This window comes from Sitophilus oryzae, unplaced genomic scaffold, assembly GCF_002938485.1.
Source record: "Sitophilus oryzae breed Bouriz unplaced genomic scaffold, Soryzae_2.0 scaffold_41_pilon_pilon, whole genome shotgun sequence".
In the NCBI taxonomy this organism is placed as follows: domain Eukaryota; kingdom Metazoa; phylum Arthropoda; class Insecta; order Coleoptera; family Curculionidae; genus Sitophilus; species Sitophilus oryzae.
This window is the reverse complement of record NW_022146996.1, coordinates 1,241,978-1,259,371: the sequence shown is the minus strand read 5'-3', so window position 1 is coordinate 1,259,371 and position 17,394 is coordinate 1,241,978. Positions and strand designations below refer to the sequence as shown.

Here is a 17,394-nt window from a genome sequence, read left to right as displayed (position 1 = left end):
ATCTTCTTCAGTAAAATTATTTTTAATTTTGTATAGTCTACTTTTTAATGGGTGGTAAGCGCTACAACTTATACAAATTCCTTCAGCCGATTTTTTGTTTAATAAAATAAATTGTTTTGCCCTTAAAAAGAAATAAATGACATTTGCTGATGAGAACATAATTATTATCTTTCGGCATTCAACCAAGTACACAAAAGTTGACTATTTAAACGGAATATTACAATAATTTTTTGAAAAAAATCAACTTGATATAAAATATATAGTTATATAAAATATTAAGTCATGTGTAGTTTTTCTCTAATGAGACACACTATACCGGGTAATTTTGGACAAGCCGATTTTAAGTAATTTAAGAAAAACTGCATCTATTTTTAAATTAAAACTGAACAGGTAACAATACAAAACCAGGCAAATGCTAACGTACCTTAAGAGTTGTCATCCTATAATTTTGTCAATGTCAAATTGTATTTTCTAAGGTTAGGTTCTTACCGCATTGGAACCAGTTCTAAATTACAAAAGTTTACTTCGGGAACACTAACTGTAGGTACTATAACAGTAGTTCCCAAACTTATTTTTCTCGTGGGCCACTTTCAAAATTTTACTGGTTTCGGTGGACCCCCTGCTGCTACATTTCTACCACATTCTTAAAGTCGCCAAAAAATAAAAATTGTGTCACTTCTGAGTTCTGTCCCTATATTCCGATATGTAAAATAAAAACGAAAATGGTACATTTTATATCACTTTATTTATTAAAAGAATAGAATTACAAGAAAAATATTAAGGTAATATAGGTTCAGGTCATAATTTTAATTAATGGGAAGGATGTATCTGATGGAGTGTCAGCAAACGATCAATGTTTGGCTTTATTTTTTGTGAGCAATAACCGCAAATCCCCTGCTCTGTGATGTTTAATTTGCTCCTTTTTTTTTGTTAAGAGGTTTGTAACGGCACTAAAACTCCTTTCGACAAGGTATGACGAGGGAAAAGCTATTAAAAATTTCCTTGCGATTTCCCACAGTCCAGGATATTTTTCGGGTATTTCTGCTTGCAGCCAAAATGTTGGGTAGCCTTTTCTAAATTTCACCTTCAGCTCCTCATTAGTGCTTAGCTCGAGCAGCTCCTCTTGTAATACAACATTGGCCACTTCCGTTTCATCAAATGGATTTATGATCCATGGTGGTATATCCATCGTCAGTATATCTTCAAACCTGGTTTTGAAGTCATCATGCAGAGCACTTAAATGTTGACTGTAGGTATGGATATCCTCATCAATACATTCTACCTGCGACAAGTTTGGAAATTGAGAGAATTCGCGCCGACTAATGTTTTGCTTCATAAATTTCAATTTCCCAAGAAAAGCCGAAATTATCCCCTTTGTTTTTATTAAATTCAGGCTGTCCCCTTGTAACTGCAAGTTAATATCATTAAATTTTTTAAACAAATCTGTCAAATACGCAATGTCTGCTTTGAATTTGATCAAGTTTTCTTTTAAATCTGGATCTCTACTTTCTAAGAACTCTAATATGGAATCGAAAACAGAGTAAAATCTCGTTAAGCATGCACCTTTCGACAACCAGCGTACTTCAGTATGTAAGAGCAGTCGTTGGAAGTCTTCATCATTTTCGTCGCACAATTGAGCAAATAAACGCGTATTCAATGCATTGCTTCTGATTTTGTTGACAGCTTTTATTACAAAATGAAGAGATTGGTTCAACCTGTCACTTAAATGTTTTGCCACAAGATGTTGTCGGTGGATTACGCAATGAATAGCTGTAAGTCCTGGTATAATTCTTTTGAGATGACTTATAAACCCACGATATCGCCCGACCATTGCAGGAGCTCCGTCTGTTGCCACTGAAATAATGTTTGTAAATGGGATCGATTTTTCCGTAAAAAAATTACTCAGGACATTAAATATTGATTCGCCTTTAGTGTCAGTCTCCAAAGTTCTGGCAAATAGCAATTCTTCGTGAATTTCTTCCTCAACAATAAATCGGACATATGCCAATAGTAATGCTTCATTACTGGGTAACGTTGACTCGTCCAGTTGTATAGAAAAATGAGTTTTTTGCAGATGATTGCACAAAAAGCTTTCGATATCAGAGCTCATTTCATCAATGCGTCTTTGTACAGTATTGTTACTTAATGGAATTCTTTTTAGTACGTCAAATGGAGATTTGTGCAAAACAGTTTTTAAAACCTCTTCAACAGCGGGTAAAATTAATTGTTCTCCGATAGTGTGCGGTTTTCCAGATTTTGCTATAAGTAATGAGATATTGTAAGATGCCCGCAAGCCATCATCGTTACTTTGAGATGTTGAAGCGAACATACTGTGCATGGTGGGTCTCTTTCCATATTTTTCTTTCAATGTTTGAAAATATTTTAAATCTTTACCTATTTTATCAGTATGACACCTTTTTAGATGATCTTCGAGCTTTGATGGTTTCATAGAGTCATTGCTCAAAACTTTGTTGCATAATAGGCACATGGGCAATTGTTTGTCTGCCTCTGATGGAACAAAACCATATTTCAAATAATCGATACTATATTGTCGACATTTTTTCTTTGCTGTAGCCATGTTTCGTGTCAGTTACCTTACCTGTAAAAAATGTTTTAGTAACCAAGTTTTTTTCTGAATATAGGTATCACACCGCAGCCTTTGTCAGCACGCGGAAATAGAATTACGGCTTGTAAAGGGACCAACTAATAAACCGCTGAGACAAATACAGACGTTTTCACAAAACGGTATCAATTTTAAAGTACATAATTTACCACTTATTTTTAATAGTATAAATAAAAATTGGTGTACTCAGTATCGAATACTGATCATATTTGTGTAGGAAAAAATAAAAGTCGAAATCCCAAAATTGTCCATAAAAACGATAACTAACATTTTATTAAATCAATGAGTTCACGCGCTCCGTGTATTTGCGTATTTTTTGTCTGCGGCTTCATTGTTAAAACGTGACAAACTGGCATCGAAGTCCAAGCCCCGCCCTTTTCCCGTCGCCCGCGCACCGCTCGCTCTTTCCGAAAAGGAATAGTTTTGATAAAATAGTTACTTCAAAACCAATTTAAAATGATTATGAAATTACTGTTTTATAAAATTAGTAGTTATTTGCAAGAGAAAAATTACAAAATTAATTGCTCTGCAATATTGCTTATTCGGCCTTTTTAGAGAGGCAGTGTTTCTCTCGTGAAAAACAATTGAATAAAACGTGCTGTGTTTGTCTTCAAATCGAAAGAGGACAATTAAAATATCTGTAAGTTACTAAGTTACCTATCTATACAGGCCGTTGTGATCAACCGACTAGTACACGTAAACAAAATACTTAAGTACTATAACAAAAAAAAGGTAGGTTACTTACTTTTCTCCGGCACTAGCAAACACAGATATAAATTTTCTCACAACTTTTTTTCCAAATTCCGCCTTTTTTTCGAAATACCGGAAACAAATGAATGCGTTTGCCTTTGGCATCAAGTATTTATAGTGGTGATCAAGTTCATGTCTGAACAAGCATTAAGCATTGTCGGGCGGATAGCGCTTTGCAAGTCTGTACACGTAATATCGAATACGCAAGTTTGGACAAGTAACAGTCGCTTGCCTTATTAAAATATTATCTGCTTAGATAGGTACTTAAAACAATGTAGGTAGGCCCTTATAAAAACTATGCTTACATTTTTGCTCTTTACTATCAAAAGCAGATAAATTTTCGTGGACCCCCATTAACATCTTATGGACCCCCATTTTTTGTTCACGCCTACGTAGACCCCCAGCAAGTCTCCCGTGGACCCCTGGGGGTCCACTACTATAACGTAGTTGCGTAGAAAGCACAACAAATTATATTTGATAATGATAAAATTATAAGTTAGAATTTTAGGTATGTTGACATTTGAGTAGTTCTGCATTGTTATCTGTTAAGTTTTAATTTAAAAATAGATGCAGTTTTTCGTAAATTACTTAAAATTGGCTTGTCCAAAATTGTTCGAATTTGGCATGTATATGGCCTATATTCAGTATACGTATCAGACCTTTTAGCCCAGAGCCTATACAGGCCGACGTTCAACAAATTAGAGACAAGCTGAAATTTGGCATGGAGCTTCATTTTGTAGATCTTTAAACATCCTGAAACCCCAGCGGTGAAGCGATGAGCCCGTCACCCTAAAACCACCCCTACAAGGGGTAAAAATGGCCCATTTTTTACTTTTTCTTCAATAACTCTAAAACTACGAATTTTAGGAAAAAAAAGTCACGAGTAAAAAATTGAAGAGAAGAAAATTTCCTACCACATGGGTAAAGAAGCAAAATTTTTAGAATTTCAGTGGCGCAGGTGCGAATTATATAATTTAGGAGAATTGTTTTAATGGCCCACCATTATGTGTTTAACTTCAAATGAAAGCATTTTTGAGATAAATCTCGAGACCAAAAAAATTATTAGGATACAAGTTCTTATAAAAACGATCTTTTTAATAAAGGTAAGTTACCAGTGGCGGAGATAATTTTTTAAATGTGCGTTTTTTACATTTTAAAAACATTGAATAAGGAAAATTGCAATTTTAAAAATAATTTTCCATGAAATGGGTATATTGAAAAATTTACATGTTTAATAACAAAATAAGAAAAACCTTAGCTCAAAAATAGAATAACTTATCATCATTCACTACCACATTTGTTGGGTTCAAACATGTAATGCCATTGCATTGACCACATGCCATAGTGCAGGTGAGTCCCATTCGCTTGCATGTACATGTTTTTTACAGCCTCCCGAAGAGCAATTGCAAAAAATTTTCTCTAAAACCCATGTAGAATCAATGGAGTGGTCTGAATGTACCTAAAATCGATTTTTCAGATTCCAACCCCAATCTTGCGGTGGTAAATTGTTATTTAACCAAGCCTGTATCTGTAAGTTAAAAATGAGAATTTTGTTTAACATTTGAATGCAACATAAATTTAACTTACCTGATGAAAAACTCTAAGTCCATGATATTTCGCACTATTGGAGGTAGGTGGTAATTATGCCAAGTTGAAGTTGGTATTAAGACTTCGTTTAGCTACGTACTGTTGATAAAGCATGTGTCTGGCACTATCCAAATCTACTTTTTTTGTCGAGTTTTTAACATATGCTGCTATAAAAAACTGAGATGTAACTTCTTCTAACTTCTCCTTTTATATAATTATTATATAAAAGGATTATAAAATTCTTTTAATAGCTCACATAACTTTTTCTTCTGGATGGTGTTCACTAAATTAATCTTCCCTTTATTGAGCACAGCAGACGTTGTGTCACAACCAGATATAGCATGGACACTAATAATCACATTCTTCAGATCCCCCAATTTTTGTTGTAAGGCCGATATGTCGATTATTTTATTTGGTTTTGACACCTTTCCCGAACGAATCATAAACAGACTCGTGTGGCAATAATAAATCAGTAACACTATAATGTCCGTATCTTCGCTAACTACTGCTACGGTCCCTTCTGGTAAATTGTCACTTATTGCGACCGCTGTAGTTACAATAAGAGTATCGGTATCACCATCAGCGAATTTAACATTGATTCCATTTTCCAACAATACTTTTCCGAGCGCACGATTGAAGTTGCTTTTCTTGGTGTTGTTTGACAAAAAATCTGTCTTTGGTACTTTCGAGAAAGATACAATTTGTACCATTTTTTTACCTGCAGATCTGCGATTCTGCTCCACAATTTTGATCTGTATCTCTTCATAGCCATCAAAAACAACAGTGACATTTTTACCATAGTGATATGTTATATAATTATAGTATTGAGAAAACAGAACTGAAAATATCGCAACAATGGGGTTGGAATCTGAAAAATCGAGAGATGAATCCAATACATTCAGACAACCCCATTGCTCCTACATAGGTTTTAGAGAAAATTTTTTGGAATTGCTCTTCGGGATGCTGTAAAAAAGCATGTACATGCAAGCGAATGGGACTCACCTGCACTATGGCATGTGGTCAATGCAATGGCATTACATGTATGAACCCAACAAATGTGGAAGTGAATGAGGACTATCCTTAAGACAAGTTATCCTATGTCTGAGCTAAGGTTTTTCTTATTTTGTTATTAAACGTGTAAATTTTTCAATATACCTATTTCATGAAAAATTATTTGTAAAACTGCAATTTTTCTTATTCAATGTTTTTAAAATGTAAAAAACGCACATTTAAAAAAATTATCTCCGCCACTGGTAACTTACCTTTATTAAAAATATCATTTTTATAGGAACTTGTATCCTAATAATTTTTTTGGTCTCGAGATTTATCTCAAAAATGCTTTCATTTGAAGTTAAACACAGAATGGTGGGTTACTAAAACAATCCTCCTAAATTAAAGAATTCGCACCTGCGCCACTGAAATTCTAAAAATTTTGGCTCTTTACCTGTGCGGAAGGAAATTTTCTTCCCTTCAATTTTTTACTCGTGACTTTTTTTCCTAAAATTCGTAGTTTTAGAGTTATTGAAGAAAAAGTAAAAAAAGGGCCATTTTTACCCCTTGCAGGGGTCGTTTTGGGGTGACGGGCTCAACGGTTCATCGCTGGGGTTTCAGGATGTTTAAAGATCTACAAAATGAAGCTCCATGCAAAACGCTCTGTATATAATTTGTTGAAGGTCACCCATATAAAACGCGAGCTATTTTAAAAACCTATTTACGACTTTGCTGTAAAATTAATAGGGGAGCCAATAATTGGACAGTTCAAAATTTGCATGGGTTTTCTAGAACGATGTTCCCACGACTCGATATATTGGGAATACTGAGAAGAAAAAAAAGTTACTCGATTCCGCTTAAAATGGTCCATAATGACTCGTTTCTGCCTTTTTAATTAAGTTCCCTGAATAAGTGAGATACGAGGAATGTAAAAAATGGCAACATTTTCTACGTCATCTTTTAGCATAGAAACTAAGGTCATAACTATTTTATTTATTCCATCTTTCTATTCTCAAAATACTTGCTCCGGTTCGTAAAAACCGTAAAGACCTTTATAAATTAGCAAAGAAACAATTTCAATTGCAACAGAAATAAGACGCTCTGTACATATTTGTATACTTTTAGCATACTTTAATATATTAGGATACTTTATGTTATATTAGCAAACTTTATTAACTTTATATTATATTAGCATACTTGAGAAGCTCTTTTTTATTTTATTTGCAGAACTTCCTTAGTAGAAATTCAGATATTCAAAGTCAGACGCTACTAGATGCAGTAAATTCAAAATATTATTATTATACAAGAACAAAAGGACTGTTTAGGACGTGTTTTCCTAAAGAAAGGCCACCTACAGGTAAGCAAAATAAATTTTATTTTTCAATACTATATTTCACAGAAAACTAGCGGGTATTAGTCCACAAATCCAAGATGGCGTCCGTTCATAAGATGACGTCGGTTTATGTCGCCTGTCATGCTTGTGACAGTGGCGGGGGTGGGCTGTTTGAAACAGACCTAGTTTGAAACAGACCTGGTTTGAAACAGGCCGCTATCGAACAGCTTTTGAACAGACCCGGTTTGAAACAGACCCTTCACGGATGATAATCGATATGAACCGACTCCAAACGGCCGCGCTCCTGTATTTGTGGTTTGATACCTGCTTAGTTATGCTACTGTTCCTTGTTATCATTAAGTATTACTCTTTTTGGTGAATAAAACATATACAAGTCCCCGGATTGTCTTTACAAGAGGAAAAACTTTTTATTATTGATATTTTGAGAAAAATGCATTCTTCATAAAAAAATTGCTTGGTCTAAAATGGTTAATTCGGTTTATACTTTTCTAAATTTCCACACCATTTTAGAGAAAATATATTGTTGAATTTTTATTTTGTTTGAAGTCCTAAAAATCAAAACGCTTTTCTTTGGTAACTATGGTTTTCATTCTTTAATAGATTGTTATTCACAGAATTTTAATTAACGTCATATTTTTTGTTGTTTTAAAACGTTAAAGAAGCACAAAATTTATTTAGTTCAAAGCTACAGAAAGGATGCATCGTTATCAGAAAGTGTGATACTTTAACGACAGCAAAGAATATGACGTTAATCAAAATTAATAATAATCATCTATAAAAGAATGAAATCGGATTGATATTATCATAGAAACGCCTGTTTTTTAGAACCATATTTTCATATTTTTCTTAATTTTTTCTTAAAAGGTATGCAAATTTGGAAAAGGAAAAACGGGATTAACCATTTTAGAACATGCAAAATTTTTTATGAAGAATGCATTTTTCTCAAAATGTTAATAACAAAATAGTTTTTTCTCTTTTAAAGACAATCCGGAGTCATACTGTTTGTATTATAATAATTATTTATTATTCTGTTTTCTTTTATTTCTATACCTTTATAGTAGTGAATACTATATTATTAAACAGAATATCAAAGTAGACAGTCGATTCTCTGTCTAACAGAAGATATTGTTTTGCAGTATATTTTAAGATACTAACAATTTTAGTTTGTTAAGAAGTAATTTTGCCTTTGGTTAGGAACTGTCTTATTGTAGATGAGATTCTTGTCTTATTGTAGATGAGATTCAATAGAAGGAAACCAACGCACAATTCAGAATAAAACTAAAAACATATAGAACAAAAGTTACAAGCAGATATAGTTAAAAAAAATCGCAATTGATTAAAAAATGAAATTGAATATTTTAGAAAGTTAAATGATCCATACAAAAAAGAGCAATTTTGTACAAGTACCCAGTAGAGAATAGAAGTTCATGAGAAATCTATTCACAATAAATTAAAAAAGAACTAAACGTTTAAGTCAATTTCGTTTTTTCTTCAAAATATAGAACTGATATAATATCAAAGGCTAGAAGGTGCAGGTGCAGATTTCCTGCTGACCTTATTAATTTATTTGTTGAAATGACATGTCATCAACAAGTCAGAAAACGGAGTTTTTTGATAGAGACATCGAATAAATTGTTAACTTTAAATTTTGTTTTCCTGAAATCGAAGACTAAGAACTCCGTTATTGCCATGTTGGGTTTAAAAAAAAACACTTACGTATAGTATTTCCGAAGTCAATTGGAAGTGGTAATTCTTTTGTCCCGACAATGCCGTCAAAGACTTGTCAGCGCCGAAATTAAGAGTGTCAATCTATTCCAAATTCCAACTGTCTTCAGATAAACTATACCAAACTCAATTCAGTGACAGTGTAGGATTAGAATTCGTACCACTAGAAGTTATTTCTAATAAAAAAATATAAAGTCGCCTTTCAAGTTATCTCTGATCATTTGTGACATTCAGTTTGAAGAAAATGAAACATCTGTGTTACCATATGCTTCAAGTGAAATTGAGGCCGAGTAGAACGATAACTGCAGGTTTTATTGCAATTACGATTTTCTAACTATGAATATTAGATATTGATTCTTTAGCTCGATGGCAATAGAATAATAATACATAATTTTAGCATCTAAACACAACACTCTCTCATCATAATAGTTTTTTCAAACATATATGCCTACTACTACAAATTCGAACCCCATCATTGGGATCTCAAATACTATAGGAGATACGACGATGATTAAATTAGAGCAAAGTTGTGCATTAATGTTTATGGTACGGCTAAAATGGATACTTAGCTAGTTTTCAAACTAGCCACATATTTTGTAAACTAACATTAGAACCGCCATGCCACCGGAAATTAACACCTAACCAACAAAATAACAGCGATTTTTGCATAATAGCTGGCTATAGTTTGAAAACTAGCCAATTATCCATTTTAGTCGTAGCATATACAGGGTGTCCCAGTAATTAAGTGCAAGTATTTTAACTGGTAGTACAGTTCTACCCCAGAAACACGCCTATGAGGTTTTTTTGCGAAAAAGAATTTTTGAAAATTCGAAATTTTATGAAAATTTTTTGGATTTTCTTTAGTTTTTAATTAAAAACCATAATTTCTTGATAATATGGCAACATAGATATTAGTTTAAAGTTACAAGAAAGAAAATCCAGAAAAGATCCGGTGGTTGTCAAAATTTTAGTAAAAAATCTTTTTTTTTTAATTTTCAAAGTAAAATAACTTCGTTATTTTGGTCTTATTTGAAAAACGATAAAAAATATGTTTCTTTTATAGAGATCTAGCACCCCTTAAAATACTTGTATTTGTTTCTGGGACACCCTGTATAATAATATGCCGTTTAGATATATTTTTATTTTTCAAGTATGTACTTCCGAAGATATTCGGGAAAAACTAAAAGTTGAATATTTCCATTCTATTTTTTTCTGGCGTGACAAGATATCTCAAAACTAAAAGCACATTTTAATTGTCACTTTTTCTAGCTATATAACAGTATTTAGATCACATCTAAATAGATAAATTCATTGCGATTTTAACGATGCACACGAAACAAATTTGCACAGTTGGCTTTTAGATGTCAATAATTTGGTTTGGTTTGGGTGAAAATCGTTGTTTCAATAGGCGGTTTTGGTTGTTTGAAAGAAGAACGCAACATGTTCAAACATTATTACAGATTTGACAAAAATAACGCCAGAACAAGGTTAATGTTTCGCCGATGGGTGTTTGGAGGGAATGTAGGCGAATGGACTTGAAATGTTATAAAATACATATTTCATAAAGACTACACCACGGAGATCATGAGAGGAGGCTCAAATATTGCCAGTGGCTCACAAATAAAACTAACGAGTTTCCCGGTTGGTTACAAAATATTATTGGAACTAATGAAAGCACTTTTACAAATTGTGTTGTGTTCAATAGACACAATGGACATATTTGGAGCGCAAATAATTCCAAGCACTGCAAGGGAAGTTATACCTTAACTTCGTTTCAGCTTAAATGTCATTTACGGTGATCAGTTATTAGGATCTCATCTCTTCAATTCAACATTTAACTGTAGCAACATTTCTGCAGTTTTTGACAATCCGATTTGAAAAATACCGGGACGATTAGCACTAGCACATTTTACCAGGTATTGGTTTCAGCACGACGGACGCGACGACTGGGCTCCCCCACACAACACTGAAGCAGTTACTGCCTTTTAAATAAAAAATTCCAACATAATATATGGATGGGAGAATCTTTCAAATGACCAGGGAGGTCTGTTGACCTTACTGTTTTGGACACATTTCTGTGGGACACCTCGAAAAATAGAGTGCATTGACAGAAATATTATCAAACAGTGGAAAACGTAAGGTAGTATTATAAAGCAGTTTCGAGCTGCTTCGAAAAGATGAGCACGATTATGCATTCAGGAAGAGGGCTTAGAACACTTAGTATAATTTTACCATAAATTAAGAGATGATCTACTTAATGTCTATTCTAGTTTTGATGTATCTTCGTTGGTTTTTAAAAATCACAAACTTTACCAAACGTTTTTAAATAATATTCTGTCTTGTTTTCTGTTCTATTATGTGATCCATGAGTTATAACTTATCATCCATGAGGATTTCTGTTGTAGGGATACAGAGTGTTTCCTATCCCCCTCTGACAACCTATTTTCTTTCTTCTAGGGTAAACACCCTTCCACCTTGCGGTTTGGCCATCCGTACAGTCGATAAGCTTGTCTCCAGCTGAGATACCCTTGAAGTGGAGGCTGGAGGATCTATTTCCATTTTCGCCACCTCTTTAACTTGATCTCTCCTTAGACCTGATACCGGTGTTGTCCCGAATCTATAACAGAAGATTCTCTGTCTCTATTGCCTCTTTGTATTTGAGGTCATTTCTTATTGTGAAGACCTGACCATGACCCTCCTCCCTCGAATTCATGACTCGCCAACTCGATGTCCTTACATTGGAGTTCTGAGCCTGGATAAAGGCTGAGCAGGTAGATGGTGTTTTTTCCCTTGCTCCTCGGCAGAAAGACTATGATGATTTCCCTTTTTGGATGTTTTCTTCCTTCTCTACAACCAGTCTCGGCCCCTGCTAATTTTTTAGCTTAGGTGCCGTTTCCACTAACCAATCCGCCGATTCTTGGGATACACAATCTATGCCCATCCAAAAGTATATCCACGCAAAACGCAGCTCAACCCAACCACATTTTGCAGATCGTTGCGTTGTCTCCGTTAGCTACTACTTCGTCCAGTATCTCCTCTTCTAGAGCCATTTGCTAGTCGGTGGTCAGTGCAACCTCTGGCAGCGCCGCCATTTTAACTTGTCCAACAATAGCGGCAAAGCTGGTGTCCTGACTTTTATCTCCCTTTGCTGGAACAGATGAGAACCTTTAGTGGTTAGGTTAGGCTTCCGACCCTTACTAGAGGAAGTGATAGCTTGTGTGCGACTTGTGGAGGCTGGTCTCGCGCAAGTGTCAGCTACCTCTCTTGTAGTTTCTTTTCGTATTGGTCTCTTGGAACTTGCATTGATATCATTATCAATCCCAGTGTTGCTAGGAGGTTCCCAAGCTCCCACAGCTTCACCGGTAGTGTTTTTTGTACTTGATGGAGTCCCAAAGATTGACACCAGTCAGCTAGTTGAGACCAGTCAACTAGCATTGAGCTAGTCTCCTGTCTAGCTACGCATCCCATTCACCTGGTTCCGCCATCGGAGGATTTACATTTTTGGTGAGGTTGTCTCCTCTTGGTCCGGGCGGTGAAGCCTTGGCCTTGGCTTAACCGCCCGGACGAATCTGTGGTAACCGTGAGACATGACCACATACAGTAGAGGGTGCCCTGGCAGTCATGCCAGGGCACCCTCGTGCGTCATACCCTGTGCGTCAGCACAGGATATTTCCATCCGGTGTCGTTATACGTCTTGGTGCAATTCCTTAAGGTAAGCACAAGACAGTGAGATGTTCCTTAGACCCCGCCAAAGTGCCAGAGGGAATTCCCCCTAGCACTTGACTCGGAGCTTCCCATTAACGACAAAGTTATAACTTATATCATCCATGAGGATTTCCCCATACATCATTCTGGATATATCAAACATCTTTCTGGATACGTTTGTAAATATACTTCTCATGTTCTTGTACTATTTCTGTCAAATCTGTAATAAAGTTGAAACATGTCGCATCTTTCTTGAAAAAATGACCTTTACAAATTATTGACGTTTAAATTCCACTATGCTTAATTTGTTGTACATCGTTAGAATCGCATATTAAGCATTTTTATTATATTAGTAATAAAACATTAATTTAAAATATTTTTGATTACCTACATATCGAAATAATCAATTTGCATCATTTCCTCTTTATGCACTTTTTAAAGTACTATACTAAACTGTGCTATAAACACTGCTATAATTTTCCCCGTTGCAATAAAAACTAATGTTTCTTAATAAACTAATCTAGAACTATTAAGACTGTAAAATGTAAGATATTTCGTAAATAGCTTTGTAGAAATAGCCATCATTCGTAGAATCTGATAAGTAAATTTGTCTTACATTATTTGCTCGCTGGGAAAATTTCTCTTACAGTTTTCTAAGTGATCTATTGTATGTTAAATTAAATTGTGAAAATATCAAAGAGGTATTTAGAATACAACAATAATTAATTTTAATAACGAAACATTTTTGTGAGAAAATTCGTGATATACATACATCGACATTTAAATTAGATGAATTATTATTACCATTATTTGCATTCCATCGATTCGTTTTTTTACTATTTTAAGTCTTGTACAGGGTGTTTCAAAATTTTTTTTTCTTGTTAAAAATAAAATATATATTGATACTTTTTATTTATAGTCTTAAGAACGAAAAATAATATAATAATACAGTTTTATGGAAGCATTACAACTACAAAAACAGAATATCTGAATCTTTTTTACTCTTTTAAATCGTCTACGACATTCAAAGAATCGCTAAATATTCTTTGCTTCAACACAATATACAGGGTGGCGCACCCTTGGTATACCGGGTGCGTCTCAAAAGTGGCTCACCCCTATAACTTTTTTTTATTTTTTCAGTTAAAAAACGAGATTTGGTATATTAATATATGACATAAATTAGGATTGATTGACGTATTCAATTGTTTTCGGTCACTTCCTCTATCGCCGGAAATGACTACAACTTTTGATTTTTAAATGGCACCATTGCTGCATCATTGGTATATTTTTATACCGATATATTATTCGATAGAAAACGACACTCTGAATAAAATGACATATTATATGTCAACTTTTGACATTTTCGAATATGGTTTATTTTAAATTGTAACATGGGGTTCATAACGACAATTTGAGTCGAAATACCAAGTGTGTGGTATCAAATTGCTTTTTCCAAATATGCTAATGAGCGACCCTCGTTCCATTTGAAAAAATTGAGATATGATTAAAAATACGATTCGGGCGTCTTTTAACCGGCCAGGATAAGACACTAAAAACATTAGACGATCAAATCTATTTTTGCAAGGCTTCTTGATTAAAAATTAGTGTTTTTAACATAGCCATGGCACTCTACATTGAAACTTAAAATACAATTTTTTATTAAGCGAAAATGTCAAAAGTTGACATATGATATGGCATTCTAATCGGAATGTCATTTTCTATTAAATAAAGTAAAAAAATACCCAGGGTGCCATTTAAAAATCAAAAGTTGTAGTAATTTCTGGTAAAACAGGAAGTGACCGAAAACAATTGAATACGTCAGTCAATTCTAATTTCTGTCATATACTAACATACCAAATCTCGTTTTTTCATCTGAAAAAATAAAAAAAGTTGTAGGAGTGAGCCACTTTTGAGAAGCACCCGGTATAATAAAAATTTGAAATAGTTCATTCAAATGTCAAAACAGACAAAGAAATGTTATTAGAAAACGCTCTAAGAATTTTTTCAGTAAATCGGTTCAACTCAAGTTTATGTGAACAACCAATAGCTGAGTTCAGAATAGTTAATCGCGTGAACACTTTTCACACTACTGATCCCATTGCGTTTAATAATGCTAAGGAATTTCCAGCTATATAAATTTCATATTTTAAATTTTAAGTTTGATTATAACTTATTTTGATTATTTTTAAGTAGGTAGCAAATGTAATGCAATAATGAGTTGTTACGGAAGTTACATTAGTTAATTAATGTCTTTGACAAAATACACAAGATAATTTACTACTTTGATAATGGAATGTAATGTTTGAAACAAAAGAATTAATTAATTGATGAATTATTAAAATATTTCGTATATGGTTCCTTAAAATTTGAAGGTCACGTAAAGGAACTAAATAATCTGGGAGTGGTGAAGGTGAAAGTGGCAAAGAACGATTGTACTGCAGAATCCCCCAAAACTGTTGACATTATAAAACTAAATGGGACATCTGTGAAGGTTTTCTTGTTGAACGAAATTACAGGTGTAGTCCGAACAATTTGTACACAAACAGTAGTAAAACGTGAGGCTTACTTAGGCTAGAGGGATCAGGTAGAGAAATATCTCTACCTGATCCCTCTCTTGTAAGAGGTGTAAAGAACCTAACTGACCTAATCACAAAAACGTGATATAACCACGTTTTGAATCAGGCAGTGGCGTAGCATGGGTTAAGGGCGCCCGGGGCGGAGAGCTTCTAGGAGAGAGGTTTGCCTCCCCTACAGGATTAGTCCGCCGCGCCGTCTTTATAACAATTTTTTGTCGCCCCCTAGGTACTTGGAAGGTCGCCGCCTGGGGCGGCCCGCCCACTCCGCCCCCGCCTTGCTCCGCCACTGGAATCAGGTTCAACTTTTAAGGGATAAAGTAAGGGTTAAGAACAGGTAAAAGTAAATGTATTTAAGATATAATCAACGGGATTTTACAAAGGTTAATGTCATAAAAACAGTTGGTGTGGCAAATCTCTAATTTGCATTGCCATTTTGAAAGCCTTACTGTTTTATTTTAGTATTTTTTGTACCTTATTCCTTATTGCAGCCAAAAACATTATTATTTTCTTTTGCCATGAAAAAACAACGAGTTTTTTTTATCGCAGAATCCACCTCAAACTCATTTAACACATTTATATCCTATGTTTTTTTCTTGATAAAGAAAATGTCTTTATTTTTCATGCGTTGATCAAATTATGTTAGTACTCAGAGCAAGCTCATAGAGCTTAAGACTTTTTTTTTATTTAAATCATTTTAATGATTTAAATCATTTTTCGAAAGCTGACTTAAGACTTAAAATTTCAGTTTTTTTTAATTATTTGTGATTTAAATCTTGATTCCGAAATTGAAAAAGGTTTAAGTCTTTTTAGAAAAGACTATTACCACAGATAACACATGTGCTATTACACTGTACTGTTCGGGTCGCTCCCAGGGGTCGGATAAAGCGGATGTGTGGCCGAAGGAAATATATATTATATTTCAGAAATCTGCCTAAGGCTCAGCCCGATTCTGTCGTGGTAAGCCACATCCAAAATTTTAAACACACGTGCTTTGATTAAGGTTTGCAGAGCTTCATCATTTGCCATAAAATAGCGAGCAGTTTGTTCAAAACCATATAAATTATATATTACTGTAATCACAAAACTTCCAATCTATTTCCGTATTCTAACGAAATTTTAAATGATATCTTTATTTTCGAGAAAATTTAGTCCGAACATAAGGAATATTTTGTTGATGTTTGACCATCAACGTCTTAAAAATAAAGAAGTTGTCTAAAAATGTACTACAATACCGATATAGTATGATCCTGTATCTTTAATTTTTTTCTGCATTTGTGTAAAAATTCCTAGCCTTTTATAATTTGAATCTCTCCGGGGATTTAGAAAACGAATAAAACTGCAATTTTTGTTGTCGCAATTAGGAACGCTACCGTTCTTCTTCGCAGGTTTGCGTTCTCGGTCGAAATAAGCCATTGCAATTAAATATGAATAATTAAAATAAAATGTACTGGGTAAAAGAAGTACAAATACACCAGTATTTAATGAGGAAATTGCCAAAATCATACACCGAATATTCACAAAACACAACGAAATAAAAATATTGACATATTAACACAGTATAGGTTTTACTTCCAATAATTTCCATTTCAGAAAATGTTCTAAAGGGGGATGGTTTGTGTTTTTGGCAATTTCCTCATTAATTACTGGGTGTATTTGTACTTATTTTACTAAGTACATTTTATTTTAATTATTTATATTCATATTGCCGCGTTGACTGTTATCACATGACATGTATTAAAATCATTATTTTTATTTGCTATTGTGTATATGTGATTCCAAAAAAAAAATTGTTCGAAAACTCAATAATACAAAATTTTCGTAATTATACTCAGATTAAAATTTATTAGTAATAATTACTTAATTTAAAATTAATATTTATACTTTTATTATTAATCTGTTTTTTTACAGTAAAATTATATCTCAGTCCCGTGGAAACCTATTGTACAAACATTAATTATTACATTCCCGATGAAAACAATGAAACCAAAGATTTTACCGATGATGCTTGGACAAGGTTACGTAAGTATTTTCATGATATTTATATTTATATTATATTATTATTAATTATTATTGGGTTTCCCACT

The 17,394-nt window shown here is 33.7% G+C and overlaps 1 protein-coding gene across 2 annotated transcripts in view; it reads left to right on the top strand.

Annotated features, from left to right (window-relative positions):
• The window catches only part of LOC115885813, a 96,127-nt gene that overhangs the window by 58,026 nt on the left and 20,707 nt on the right, over positions 1–17,394 (top strand). For both annotated transcript variants that reach the window (XM_030904838.1, XM_030904837.1), the window contains exons 2-3: positions 7,178–7,307; positions 17,219–17,329. In XM_030904838.1, coding sequence (XP_030760698.1) covers positions 7,178–7,307; positions 17,219–17,329 — 241 coding nt within the window. The remainder of the gene's footprint in view (positions 1–7,177; positions 7,308–17,218; positions 17,330–17,394) is intronic.